General features: G+C 24.4%; 1 protein-coding gene across 3 annotated transcripts in view; it reads right to left on the reverse strand.

Annotated features, from left to right (window-relative positions):
• Positions 1-16,063, reverse strand: part of LOC127281314 (LHFPL tetraspan subfamily member 3 protein) — a 21,186-nt gene continuing 5,123 nt past the window's right edge. The window contains exons 1-7 of one of the 3 annotated variants that reach the window (XM_051304965.1): positions 14,310-14,578; positions 10,948-10,992; positions 10,527-10,789; positions 10,119-10,313; positions 5,444-5,531; positions 1,613-1,767; positions 1-739 (exon numbers count right to left, since the gene is read on the reverse strand). In XM_051304965.1, coding sequence (XP_051160922.1) covers positions 507-739; positions 1,613-1,767; positions 5,444-5,531; positions 10,119-10,313; positions 10,527-10,743 — 888 coding nt within the window. In that variant the 5' untranslated portion in view covers positions 10,744-10,789; positions 10,948-10,992; positions 14,310-14,578 and the 3' untranslated portion in view covers positions 1-506. Of the gene's footprint in view, positions 740-1,612; positions 1,768-5,443; positions 5,532-10,118; positions 10,314-10,526; positions 10,790-10,947; positions 10,993-14,309; positions 14,579-16,063 lie in introns of those variants that run through there. The other 2 variants (XM_051304964.1, XM_051304967.1) reach the window with 2 other exon arrangements.

The raw sequence follows: 16,063 nt of genomic DNA on the forward strand, positions 1-16,063 counted from the left end.
AATGAACGTAATAATCTCTCGCTTTTTTGTGAAAATTACAAGTGTAATTTTCTACAAAAAATTCACTAATTTAAAATTATAACAATTATCGTTTTTTTCATTAAAAAAAAAACCCGAATTTCTCATTTTTAGATGAAAAAAAAAATTGATAATTCTAATTTATTTACTATACTAATTTTTAAATTATTTTTTAAAGACAAAATTACAATATATTTATTTGTCATTTTGCAAAAATAAAAAAAAACTTTTCTTTTTATCTGAACTGAATTTGCAAAAATGACTAATTGAAAATTAATTAAAAAAAAAAAAATTACTAATTATAATGTAAAAAAAAATGAGGACAAATTAAATACGTTTAAAGAAATGGCAACAATTGCACACTGCGTAAGGAAAAAAGAAAATTTGATTTGATCTCCTAGTTTGAAAACATAAATTATGGCCTTCGAATTTTTATTTCGAAATTTCATTTTTTTTCTTTCTCTTTCGCCCCCCCCCTCCACGATTTTCTAGAATTGGAAATTGTGTTGTGAACGATTTAAAGTGTTTGTTGATAATGTATGAACTGGATGTCCAGGTGATGCTGCGTAGAGACTATGATGGGAATGTGATTTTGCTCGGGAAATTTCTGAATACCTGTCCTGTTCAGGTGGCGCTACCAAAAGTACTGGCCTTAATGATAGTGATTTTCTTGAGCCAGCGACACTTTGCGCTTCATTTACATAGGCTGGATTAACTTCACCTAAAAGAAAAGAGGAAATTAAAAATTGAAACATAGAAAAAAAATTTGTAAGACTACAGTTCTATTACAGCGTTTTGCGTTTCGTTTTGTAACTAGGCCATGAGTGTAAACATAGCAAACATATATCTGCGTCTCTTTTACCCTCATTGTCTAGTTACAAAATTTGACACTTTACGTGTGAATACACCTTTACTTCCAACTGTATAAAGGCTCTGTTTCCATTGTTAGTTCTCACTCACCATTTGTCATAATTCTTGTCAACTACCGCACCCTGCTCTAGTAAAAATTTAGTGACTTTATTGTTAAAATAAAAAGTTACTATAAAATCACTAAATTTTCACTAGAGCAGGGTGCGGTAGTTGACAAGAATGGCGAGTGAGGACAACGGAAACCAACCAACCTTCTCTTTTACACTCATAGTCTAGTGACAAAACGCAAAACGCTGTCTTGGGACTGCAGCCTAATTAGAAAACAAATCTAAATTTGATTTTTATCAAAAATTGATTTTAACATTAGGGTAAAACCACCTGGAGGCCGTTAAGCGTCAAATTTTATAACTAGATAATGAGTGTGAACGAGATGAAGTTATACATTTGTCCTTCTCGCACTCATATTCTAGTTACATTTGACGTTTTACGTTTCCATGTGAATACACCCTTACACCCAACTGTCCTATCGATTTGACGGCATTTTGAAAAGTCGTGACACTTCTATATTAATTCCATTAGTTCCGTGGCATATGATGTAAAGGCCACGAACTAATGGAATTAATATAGAAGTGTCACGACTTTTTAAAATGGCGTCAAACCCTAAAGGACAGCATGAAAAAATTTTTGTTTATCGTTACAAAAATCAAAAAATAAAATTGCACACCTTTATATAAGGATCCATTATTAAATGGTTCCGCCTGTAGTCTGACGTGTCTCGATGCTAAAATAAAAGCGAGAGCCGCTAATGTTATTGCATCCATAGCCGCAATTCCTGCCAATGGAATTGCCCATCTGATTGCACATGCTCCTGGATTATATCTGTGAGAAAAAAAATAATAATTTAAATTAATTTTCTTTTTAATTAAATTCAAAAAAAGGTTTTCAATGATTTAATTACATATTATGTTTTTTTTTGCAAAAATATTACTAGAAAACCATGTTACTTTCTATTACATTACTAGAAATATTAGTTTTAACTAGAAAATTACTAGAATATAACTAAGTTTTCACTAGATTTTACGCCCCATTGCATAAATGCTGTACTTCCGGTTTGACTATATTTTGAAAAGTCGTGACACTTCTATAATAATTTTATTAGTTCGTGGCATATGGTTATGGATACGCTATAAACTAATTTATTATAGAAATGTAACGACTTTTCAAAATATAGTCAAACCAGAAGGCCAACATTTATGCGATTGGGTGTATGTATCTATAAGTATTATTGGTTTTAACGGCCGATTAGGCTGTGTCAGTTCATCGAGATATTTCGAGTTCAAGATATGACGTCAGAGGCCTAGAGGGACAACAAACAGACGACACAATGTTATTCTTATGGGAAAGAAAATTTGTTTCCACTTTTATCAATTTTATTCATACTTTAAACATGGAAAACGCTTGTTGAGATATAATAAAATTAAAATGTGTGTTGATAATTAATTTTGTTATATATTTGATTCAATTGCATTGATAGATTCTCTGAATTCGTGATAAAATATAAATTTTGAGGTTAAGGGTGTTTGTTTACTAATCACATTTTACATTTTAATAACCACAGCAATTACCTTAGCAGTAAAGGATTTCAAGTTAGTAATCAAACACCCCTAACCTCAAAATTTATATTTTATCACGAATTGAGAGAATCTATCGATGCAATTGAATCAAATATATAACAAAATTAATTATCAACACACATTTTAATTTTATTAGATGTCAACAAGCGTTTTCCATGTTTAAAGTATGAATAAAATTGATGAAAGTGGAAACAAATTTTCTTCCCCATAAGAATAACATTGTGTCGCCTGTTTGTTGTCCCTCCAGGCCTCTGACGTCACACCTAAAATCGATTCTGACGTCACAAGTGACAGAGCCTAATTGCTTTTATAGAGAAACCTCCCATATATGACAGTTTTCTATTAAACCTAACTTTACCTTATAATTTTCACTATATGAAGGAGAACTAAAATAGAACTAGAAGTGTCACTTATCAGAGGTTTCAGTTGAGTTAGAAAAGGCCAGAAATATATTTATTGTGCGTTGACCCTAACATACATAAAGTATGTTACCTACCCATCCCTGTTACAATCTTTTTTTCTTTCTTTCCGATGGAACAAACAACGGCGGTGTACATCTAAATTTCTCCTACAGTAAGTAACGGTTAAATAATAATAAAACTAAAAATCTTTCTTTATTTTTGACCCATCGAATTAATTTTAATAAAAAGGAATTAAAGTGCATTAGATTAATTTCAATTAAATCCAAAATTCATAATGATTTAAATTCAAATCAATGTTGTTTTTAAAATTCCGTGTAATCAATTTAATATACATTTTAATTAATCTCTCTTAGTAGAGTGTAAAAGGGTATTTTTAATTTTTTAAGCCTGTTTACATTACAAAATAAATAAATAAAATATATATTAAGATAAACTGATATTCAAAATATTCAAAAATATCTTTCTAAAATATAATATTTGGATTTAATATCGGCTCTAAATATTCAAAATATAACAATTGCCCCAAAAGTTTAAATTATTTCCAACAATTGACAAAAAATAACCTCAAAATAAATGTTTTTTTCTACTTTTCAATTCTTAAGGAATTTCAACCCATTAACATAACCTCAAACTAAAAATTATAGTTTTTAACAGAACTAAAAATAAATTTTCAAATTTATTACACCCGAATTCGACAGATTCAATAGTACAATTTTGAAAAAAAAATTATTTTAAGTTCAAATTTGTTTTTAAATAATAATTAATAAATATTTTGTATTTTTTCTTATAATTTATAGTGAATAATTCTAATTTTTATAAACAATGACTCATTTTTCTCTTTGAAAAATTCTCTCTACAATTCTATAATTTTGTGTTTTTGTTAAATAACGGTTTATTTAAAAAAATATAAAAAATAAAAATTTTATTTGTTGAACTTTTGAAAAAAATATATTTTTAAACCTTTTTGTGTCAGCGACTCAACGTTGGGTTGTGAACATCTTATCACAAAATATATATGCAATTTGTTATATAAATTGCAAAATTAAATTTTTTACAATAATTAAGTATTTATTCATTAACTAATATTAATTATAACAATTGGAAAATAAGTAAAAATCCCGAAAAAAAAAATTTATTTTACGATTTTACCCACATTTAGAGTATAATAAGGGTTTTCGAGGTCGCTGAATTCGAATATGATGTTAGATTTTCAAAATTCAAAATGGCGAATCCAATATGGCGGACGACTTTTTTAAAATTCAATCCAAATTGCTTGAAATTTGTTACTCGGGGGTTTTTGGGGTCGCTGATTACGAATCTGAGGTTTGTTTTTAAAAATTCAAAATGGCGGATCCAATATGAGTCGCCGGAAAGTAAAACCACACATAAAATTCTGACGGCCATGTTAATTCAATGGGAGTCAGAATTTTATGTGTGGTTTTACTTTCCGGCGACTCATATGGCGGACGACTTTTTTAAAATTCAATCCAAATTGCTTGAAATTTGTTACTCGGGGGTTTTCGGGGTCGCTAATTACGAATCTGAGCTTAGTTTTTTAAAATTCAAAATGGCGGATCCAATATGGCGGACTACTTTTTTAAAATTCAATACAAATTGCTTGAAATTTGTTACTCGGGGGTTTTCGGGGTCGCTGATTACGAATCTGAGCTTAGTTTTTTAAAATTCAAAATGGCGGACGACTTTTTTAAAAATTGAATCCAAATGCCTTAAAACTTCTTACACAGAGGTTTTTGGATTTTAAATTTTGATATCAGATTTGAATTCAGCGACCCTAAAGACCCCCGTGTAACAAATTTTAAGCAAAATCCGGTTGTTTTTTTAAATTTTTGTCCGCCATATTGGATCCGCCATTTTGAATTCTTGAAAACTAACATTGGATTCGTAATCATTGACCCCCAAAACCCGCGATTAACAAATTTCAATCAAATCCGGTTGATTTTGAATTTTTTTTTGTCCGCCATCTTGGATCCGCCATTTTGGATTTTTTTTTTTAATGCCAAATTTGAATTCAGCGACCTCATAAACCCTTATATACTAAGTTCACTAACTTTAAAAAAAATAGATAATATTTATTAATTATTATTTAACAACAAATTTTAGGACAAAATAATTTTTTTTTTTTCAAAATTGTACAATTGGATCTGCCGATTTTGGGTGTGTAATAAATTTTAAATATATTTTTAGCTCTGTTAAAAACTACTTTTTAGTTTGAGGTTATGTTAATGGGTTGAACCTGCTTAATAGTTTAAATATTTTATAAATTAATAATTACCTACATTTGTATTGTCTCGAGTATTTCATATTTTAATTAAAAACATAATTTTTTTATTAAAATAAACAAAAAAATTTTATTAAAATAAAAATTAGTTTAAATATTTATTTTTATTCATAACTATAATGAATTGTTCAAAAATTTTCTAATTAAAAAATTAATTTTTTTTTATATTTTTAAATTTAAAAAAATTATTTTTTTAATACCTTGAGGCAGATGCTCCGCAAACTGCTCGAATTAAAGGGGAATCCCAACCAAGTGGATAAACACAAACGCCAACAGCCATGCAAATTGCTGTACAAAAAAAAATTAAAATTAATTACATTCAATTATTAATTTATTAATTAATTTAAAAAAAAAAAAAACGTAAAATTTTCGAATTTATTATTTTTTTTTACAATTATCTGTTTATTAAGGACGTTTATTCACGGAAATGCAGACCTCTAGAAAAAAATAATTAATTAACATTTTAAATAATTAAAATAACATTATTAATTGTACTTTCTGAAAGATAAGATATCAATTTTCAAAAAAAAAATATTTAAAATCTGCAAAATTTATTTTTTTAAAAATTGATATCTCATCTTTCAATAAGTATATTAATAATGTTATTTTAATTATTTAAAATTTTTTTTCTATAGGTCTGCATTTTTGTTATTTAGGAAAATAATAATTTAGATAATAAATAATACAAAATTTAAATTATTTTTAAGAAAATCTAAAAATAGATTTTAATATTATTGAAAAACGTCGATTCTGAACCCCCTCTCCCCTCCCCTCATTATGCAAGGTTAGAGGCGAGGCCACTCAGTGAAAGGAATCTGAAACATTGCTTTTCTAACTGTAAATTTACGGTACACTGATATTGTATACACACAAAATGCCAAAAGAGCATAAATAACTCAATTCTTATATTTATATATATATTTGCTAAATATTTTTCATTCAAGTGTTGAAACTTGATTAATAAAAGAATCCGTTTCGCTCGAATTATTTGAATATTTTTCTACTATATATAAATAAAGTTATGATGCCTTTAAAACAGATTTGCATCTTCTATTAAATTTTTCTTCTTATATTTTCTTTAAGTTTTTTTTTTGTCTATTTTTAGTGTAACAATTTTTGAAAAAGGAAAATAAAAATTATTTATTTTAATGTTAAATTAAAATTAGATTTTTTCGCAAATAGAAAAAATTAACAGAAATTAAAAAAAAAATTATAAAAAAAATATTAAAATAAAAAATTTTACCTAAAAAATTAAAAAAATTAACAGTTGTTACAATTTAAAAAAATTAAAAACGTAGAAAATTGGTATTATTTAAAAAAAGGGGTAATTTTCACTAATTTATGGTCATTACTGGAAATTTATGACCTATTCCCTATCTTTCTCTTTGCATTCTACAACTTTGCATTGAGAGTGAAAGCAAAACTTAAACAGAAATCTTAGAAGAAAATCTGGAATCTTGATTGTATATTCGATTTCCGTTTTGATCAAATTGCTTATATTCATTATAAATGATGGAATTAAGTATAAAAATCTTCGCGAAAATAAAAAGAAAAAGTAATATTTATCAATGAAAAAATATAATTTTTTAATTCAAATACCAAAAAAAAAATAACGAGACAATCTTTTTTCGAATAACAAAAAAAATGAAAAATATTTAAAAATTTTTACATTTAAATTTACGCCATGGAAAAAATCTTTATCTGAAACAACGATATGTTTCTCTGGAATTGCGAAAACTTTAGCTGTTTTAGTGAAATATATCTCTGCTTCAGTGAAACTTATCGCTGTTCCAGGTGAAAATTTTTTTCCATGTTATAAACTTGATTTTCTACATTTAAAAATATAATTATCGGTTTGTATTAATAAATAATTTTTGTCAATTTTTTTTTAAGTTTATTTATAAAAAAACTATTAAAACCTGTATAACAACCTATTTCGTAAGCGGTATAGGTAATTATATATATATATATATATATATATATATATATATATATATATATATATATATATATGAGTACATGTATATGTACATTTATAACGGTTTTTTATTTAATCCAGTTAATCGCAACTTTTTAAAATTTGTTAGGTAATTAAACAAAAATCTAATTTAATTCAAATTTTTTTCTTTTAATTTTAAGAAAATTAAAAAATTTTAAATTTCATGAAAATTAGTCTTAAAAACTTACGTTTTAAAAAAAAAAATAATTAAAAAATATATATATTTATATGTACAAATTTCTAAAAAACAAAATAAATTTTTAATTTTATGATTAAATTACTTTAATTTCGTTACGTTTGTAAATAAATAAAAATTAAATTTTTTAACACACATTTTTAGAATCGCCTAATTATTTTCTTATAGATTATTTATTAAAAAATTTAATAAAGTGAAATTTTGAATTTTTCGGAGAAGGTTAACCGATTGCAATGAAACTTTGGAATTTTGTTATTATATAGTAAGACTAATCTTTAACGTAAATTTCAGCTTAAGATATTTCTTAGTTTACGAGATTTGCAATAATAACAAAAAATTTTAAACTGCTATATTTTCCATTCTAATAATCGGATTGAGGTCTACTTTTTTTTGAAAATGTCAAGGAAAATGAGAGGAATAAATCTCTTTCAGAACAATTTTTTATAATTTTACAACTAAAAAAATTATTAAATAATAATTGATTAAATTTTACGCGACAATCTAAAATTCAAACACTTAAACGCTAAAATGATCTTATCAGTGTTTTCTTTAATGTTCCAAAGGAATCCAATTGTAAATGCAAGTTTAACTTGGTTAATTTTAATAATTTACGAGTATAAACAATTGCGATTTCTGCTAGTTGACGTGCAGACGACATTGCGCACGCAGCATTCTCCTGTAACCAGCTGACGTGATTCGTGGAGTAAATTGGCTACGTGAGAATGCTGCGTGCGCAATGTCGTCTGCACGTCAACTAGCAGAAATCACAATTGTTTATACTCGTAAATTATTAAAATTAACCAAGTTAAACTTGCATTTACAATTGGATTCCTTTGGAACATTAAAGAAAACACTGATAAGATCATTTTAGCGTTTAAGTGATTGAATTTTAGATTGTCGCGTAAAATTTAATCAATTATTATTTAATAATTTTTTTAGTTGTAAAATTATAAAAAATTGTTCTAAAAGAGATTTATTCCTCTCATTTTCCTTGACATTTTCAAAAAAAAAGTAGACCTCAATCCGATTATTAGAATGGAAAATATAGCAGTTTAAATTTTTTTTGTTATTATTACAAATCTCGTAAACTAACAAATATTTTAAGCTGAAATTTACGTTAAAGATTAGTCTTACTATATATAACAAAATTCCAATGTTTCATTGCAATCGATTAACCTACTTCGAAAAAGTCAAAATCTCACCTGGAATCGCACAAAATTACTTTAATTTCATTACGTTTGTAAATAAATCAAAAATTAAATTTTTTACCACACATTTTTAGAATCGTCTAATTATTTTCTTTGAGTTTTATTTATTAAAAAATTTAATAAAAAAAATTATTAAAATAATAATAATAGTGCGTAATAATAATAAAAATTTGACTAAAATAATTCAAAAGGGAATTAAAAAAAAATTGCGATTATCACGCTTTGTTAACGCATCAATTTTAATGAAATATTATTACTATTTAATGAAACGCAATAACTTGTTACGGAATTTTGATTAATGAGATTTGTTCTGCTCATTTTCCAAAAAAAAAAAAAAAAAAAATAATGCAACAACGATAACAGAATTCTTCACGCTTTGAATTCCTAACGATTGTTTTATTATTGTTTCCTTGAGGATTACAATGAGAAAAAAAACGTTTACATAATTATTAAATAAAATATAATAAATTTATTTTTAATCTTGGTTTTTTGTTTTTAATTCCTTTTTTTTAAATATTTTTTTTTTAAACTTTTAGAATGAAATTATTATAATTTTGGTAAAAAAACATTTTTTTAAAATATATTAATTTAAATAAAATTAATAAAAATGAATTAATAGAAAAAAAATTAGTTAATTAATATTAATTAATAATTTATTAATAATTAATAAAAATAATAAAATTGAAATAAAAATTGATATTCTTCTGATAAATTAATATCTATGACAAAAGAAATTTAAAATCTTTCAAACCATCCAAAAATTTTCCTAGAAAAAAATTTTTTTTGACTAAACGAAATTAAATTTTTTGATATTTGATAATTAAATTCAACTTTTTACAGTGTAACATTAGACGGTTTTTGCTCTATTTTTGTAATTAGCAATTCGTTTTTACTTTCACTTTCATAGGGCAAATCACTTATAAAACCTTTCGCCAGTTTATAACGAAATCGTATATGTATAAGCGACATTAAAATTTAACGTGAATATAGGAGATTTTTCGTTTTGTAATGGAATTTTTTTTTAGAAAAAAAGAATAATTTTTATTTTTAGAATTATTTATTATTATTATTATTATATTTATTTATTTATTATTATTATTATTATTATTATTTATTTTATTTATCGTTTTGTTTAATTTAATTAATTTTATTGTTTTGTTTGTTGTTATCTTATTATTATTATTATTATTATTATTATTATTATTATTATTATTTATTTTTAGAATTTTTTTTTAGAATAGCGAAAAGTTTAGCTATTTTAGTGAAACATTTCGCTGTTCCAGATGAAAAATTTTTTCCGTGAAGCATATTTAAAACAAAAAAAATAAATAATTTTTGTCTTTGAAAAATTGCAACTCCACCGGGGATCGAACCCTGGATTTTTCATTACAAGTCAAGAGCTCTAACCACGGGACTATAGTTCATAATAAATATATTCTATTTTTTTGGGGGGAAAATTTTGTTAAAATTACCTGACGTAACTTGCATCCAAGCACAAATATAATAGACAGTTGTGCTGTGACAAAAGAAAAATAGAAGCATGGCACAAATTGACAAAATTGCAATTATTACTGCCAAACCAACAAGTATTGTACTCGCTTTAAATGGAACATTGGCAATTGTCGAAAAATCATCCAAACGTCCAATGCATCCTTCCACTAATTCTCCTGTAACAATAAAAAAAATAAAATTTTTTTTTTCATTCCCTACAAATATTTTACCAACTTTTTTCAAAAAATTTATGTTTCTAAATAATTTTTCAATATTTTTTTTCTAATAATTATTAAAAAAAATTAAATAATATATTGAATACAAATTTCATTGATTAGAAAAATATTTTTTTTTTAAAGAAACAATTTTTTTTTTTTTTTTTTTTTTACCATTTCCGCCAAAGCTACATCGGGACCAAAGGCCAAATTTTCCCGGATTCTCATGTTCCAAATCACCTAACCATTCGGGTGTGATAAATGCGACTGTACCAATTATCGCGTAGCATATTGTAAAAATTCCCCACAATACACCAATTGCTTTTGAATTACGAATGTAATTTGTCGCATACATGTGCGATGATTCGACGTATTCAACTTTTGCACCCATTTCTTCTTTTTTTTTTTTTTTATTTTCTCACTTCCACCAAAGGAATCTGCAAAATTTTACAATTACAAAATTTCAATTAATTTTTCATATTATTATTATTATTATTATTAATACTTTTTGTAACATTTTTCATAGTACCGAGTAGCATAATGATAGTACCGGATAACATCTACTTTTTACCATCTTAAGATCATAAATTCTTACCATCTATTTCTCTCCGTGTAGGGTCAGCCGGGGTAAATCCAAACGCTTTTAGTAAGTTTCAACAATAACATAAGTTTTTTCTTTAAAAAAAAAATACTTCCGGTATTCTGGTGCATGAAGTTGTTACTTTACTTCCATAGAACAATTTTATGGGGTAGCAAAAATTTTTGATAAATTACAATCGCAGGAAACTTATAGCGTTCGTATTTACCTCGATACTTTGCAACTTTCCTAAAATACCGCGGTTAAATACGAACGCCGCACTGTATTTCAGAAAAATCTTAGGGAAAATAAATTTAAAGTATTGCAATTGTTAAACTTATATAAAAACTCAAAAAAAAAAATACGATAATAAACCTATATTATGTAATAATGCATCATATATAAATAAAAAAATCAAACAGGTTAAAAATTAAAATGCATTACACAATTAAAACCTTCAATAACTTTATCAAATCATAACGGATTTTTGCAAAACTTGCTACAGAAAGTATTTTGGAGTGATTGAATGTAAATACAAAAATAAAAGTGAAATTTTTTAAATTCAAAATGTCGGACTTTCCTAAAACTTAATTTTTAAAAATGATCAAATTTGCTAACTTCAAATTCGTATAATCAGCGACCCTAAAACCCACCGAGTAACAATTTTCGAGTGAATCCAATGAATTTTTTAATTCTCGTCCGCCATTTTGAATTTTGAAAAACTGACTTCAAATTGGTAATAAGCGACCCCAAAAACTCTAGAATACCAAATTTTATTAAGATCCTGAAAATTTTTTTTCAACAAACCATTTGGCAAAAAAAAAAGTGGAACACTCCTTCGAGAGAATAGAGATTAAGTTTCTGCTTATTATAATTACTAACGAGGATACATATATAGAAAGAAAAACTTTTTTCTATGTACTTTTATAATGTTAAAATAATAGTGTAATGAAATAAAAACAATTTTTGATATAAGAAAAAATTATTGAAAATACCGTTTAGATTTAACCCGGTTTTCCAATTTTCCGGGGTAAATATACGAACGGTCTGATATTATTAATAAAATTTTACAGAAGGCAAAAATGAAAAATAGTTTCTGTTCTAGTATTCATAACAAACAATTATAAATAATAAAATGAATTTTTAGCTTCTTTTTCTTCAAATACGAGACAAAATACTGAAAGAGTGTCATCTTTGATTTTCAATCTTTTTTGCAATACTCGTTATCTTTGTTTATGCTGTTGCTAATTAACAAACGAAAAATGGGATAATACTTAGAATCTCTTGAAGAGGATCTGAGGTAAAATTTCTCATATCGAACTTATTTTTAAAAATTTTAATTAAGCTGAAATAATTAGCGTTCGGATTTACCCCAGCTGACCCTACTATTTTTAATAACACAAATAATTAAATAATCGTAAATTAATTTTTAATTACAAATAATTAATTTTTAATTTTGTAATTAATCATTAATTAAATATTAATTATTTAATGAAATAAAAATAATTAAAACTAAACATTTTTATTCTATTACATTCATTTTTTTTTATCTATTAATTTTAATAAATTCCAAAATACATTTTTAAAAATGAACTTTTGTTGTATTGTATTGAAAAATAATGTCATTTTCTTATCATGCAAATGAACATAAAAGCTATTTGTAAAATAATTGAACTATTTTTTTTCTTCTATTTACAAGCCAGAAAACATATATATATATTAAAACTATTAAAAATATTATAATATAGATATCATGCACTCAAAAAGATAATAAATATATTAATATAACATTCGTATATAATAAATTATATAAACAAATATTTTAATTTATTTTTTTTACATAATATATATATATATATATATATATATATATATATATATATTTATTAATTTTTACATTACAATATTAATTTTTAAATATAAAAAAAAAATATTAATAATACTATATGTAAATTGTGTTTTCTTTTATTAAAGATAAAGCAAATAAATAATAAAAATGAAATCAAATTTTTAATATGAATATTTTAAGTTTGTCATTATTATTTTACGACAGGAAAAGGAATTCTAATTTAAAATCACAGTTATTCCGGTATATATATATATATATATATATATATATAATTCTAGTTTGTGTTTTAAAAATATATTTAACTCGCTTCAGAAACTTTAATATTATGAGTCCTCATGTTTTATTTTGCAATTTAAGAAGAGAATCATTTAAGAAGAAAAAATAATTCAAAGTGCTTTTTAAATGTGTATAATTAAAAAACAAAAGTTTTCATATTTTTAACACACACGTCAGTTGGTATATAAGGAATACATTTAAAAAATTACTTAGTCAGACATTCCGATTGCAAAATATATTTTTGCAAATAAAATGAAAAAAAAATAATTTAATTATATTAATTAATTGATTGATTATATTAATTATATTAATTAATTTATTATATTAATTGTATTTATTATTGAAATTAAATTAGAAAAAGTAATAAAGCAAATTAATTATCCAGTTAAGAATTATTTGTATTTTTTTAATTTTTATTTTATTAAAAAAGTAATTTGGAAGTAAAAAATGGAATTCCCAAAAAAATTTCCTTATATTCAATAGTTCGATAAATCAAATATCGTTTAATCGATTATCGATAAATCGAAAATTTGACAATTTTGAAATTATTTTTTCTAAGCCAAAGGAATGATAATAATAATATATTAATTAAAAATTAAATAATTCAATTCTACTATGAAAAACAAAAAATAATTATATTAATAAATACTAATTAATTTTAATAAAAAAAAAAAAAATTGATAAATAATATATAAAATAAAATTCTTTAATTACGTTTACTGTTATTTCGTTATAATTCAATTTAATTTGCAAAGTATTTTTTTTTGTTAATTTTCAAATATTTTAAATTAAAATTAAATTTATATTAAGATTTACAAATGGATGATAAAAAAAAATAAAAAAATTAAATTAACGAATCTTTTTTTTCCTTTAAGAAAAAACAAAGTAACAGCTACATTAATTAAAATCCTCGATTCATTTCTTTTCATATAACTATTATAAATTTTCCCACAAACATGGAATCAGATTAAGTATTAAATAAGTTGCATTTTTCGTTTACATCATCGTATTTTCACACTCATCCGGAAATAATTAACGTTCCATAAATGTATAATTTATATAATATATATTTATTCTGCAATATTCCCTTTTTCCTTCCACTTGATATAGAGTCACTAACCGATAATATAAAACTATATATGTAATTCTCCTTTTTTTTTTTATCAAAACTATTCCATATTTTATTTTACTATATAGCGGTTTCTGTTACTTTTGAATATGATACAAAAAAATTATATATATATGAATCACTCACTTATTCTTCACATTCTTTTTTAAAAATCCTTTTAGCACAATTTTCAAAAATTTACGTCTATTTAAAATGGGAAAATTATTCGTTGAGACTGAATACAATTATATAAAAAAAAAATGGATATTTGAATTATTTTCCTTCACAAAATTGAAATGAATGGAAAATAAATAAAAAAAAAAGAAAGAAAAGAAAAGGGGGACACAACACACACGAGAACCTGGTAAGATGGCTGCTCTCGCTATAGCAAACTGGCTTATTGAGGAAAAGGAAAGACTTGCCACGAACTGGAATTGAAAGAAACGAGAAAAGAGAGGGGAATTGAAGTGGAGTCTCGCAAAGGTAAAAAGGAGAAGGTGGACAAAGAGTAGCGTGGTGGGAGGATGAAAGCATACATACACACACAAAAGAAAGAACGGGGACTTGAGTCCCATTAAATTTGTATTCGAATACCAAAAGGTAGAAAAAAAAAATTTTTCCCCTCTTTTTAAACTATGTAGAATTTTTTAAAATCTTCATAATTAGACATACGTTTATTTAAACTTAATCAGTTGAAAAAATAATTTACCATAAATTAAGAAAAATTTGGTTTAAATAAAAATGAATTGGCACTTAAAAATACTTTTTGATTATGATTCTTAGATGAATAAAAAAAACATTTCTCAATAGTTTTTAAAATCAGTTTACGTGCCCGATTTAAATAAAATTGTGTTTTTTTTATATAAAAACAGTGTTTTATGGGGAATCAGAATTTATTTAATCTAATAAATACTGTAATAAATGATAAAATAATTACTTATTTTCAATTTTACATATAAATATAATTATATTGCTGTAGTGTTTGTGTTCGATTTTAAAAAATTAAATTATAATGTTAAAAGAACGATTTTAAGAGTGACAAAATTTATTTAAGAGAGTCGAATGATCTCTGAAATTTTTTTGGCAAGAAGAGACCTTTAATTTTATCGTTCTATAAAAACGGCACTAAACGTGAAAATGATAAACATTGATTTTAAAATACTTTCTTTTTGAAAGACGGACACTTTTTACAAAAAGCAGCTAGAGATCCTTATCTTATATAAATTTCCTAAATTCGAAAGATTATACGAATCCATACAAAAACACGATTGCAAAACGAAAATTAATATAATGACAGGTTCATTACTTCCTGCCGCCGTCAGATGGCAGCTATCTATACGCATATAAGTATACATTAAATAAATTCTGGTTCCTCATAAAATACTATTTTTAAATATTTAAAACTCAATTTGTTTTAAATTGGGCACGTAAGCTGATTTTAAAACCTATTGAGAAAAGTTTTTTTTTATTCATCTTAGAACTATAATCAAAAAGAATTTTTAAGTGCCAATTCATTTTTATTTACACCTCCTTCTGGCGCACCGTGAGTTATTCAAAATTCAAAATAACGGAAATTGTAACTCCTTTTTTAACTCATTGCTTCTTCTTTAAAAAATAAATAGAGAACAAAATTATGTAAAAGATTTGAATTTGTTATAGAAATAATTATTTCTATCTTCTGTGAAAAATTTTTTTCATAATTTTAATCTCCATAATAAAGAAGAAAAAAAAATTTAGCAGCATAATATAAATAACAAATTACGGTATTTTAGAGTATAATTAATTTTTTTGATCACTAAATAATAATTAATATTTAACTTACCTTTATAAATCCTACTCGAAAAAGCGTCTTGACACTTCTTGAGTGCCAAGCAGTGAAGAAAAAATTAATTTATTCAACA

This window comes from Leptopilina boulardi, unplaced genomic scaffold (assembly GCF_019393585.1).
Source record: "Leptopilina boulardi isolate dan_hultmark-lab unplaced genomic scaffold, ZJU_Lbou_2.1 LbouV2_266, whole genome shotgun sequence".
NCBI lineage: Eukaryota > Metazoa > Arthropoda > Insecta > Hymenoptera > Figitidae > Leptopilina > Leptopilina boulardi.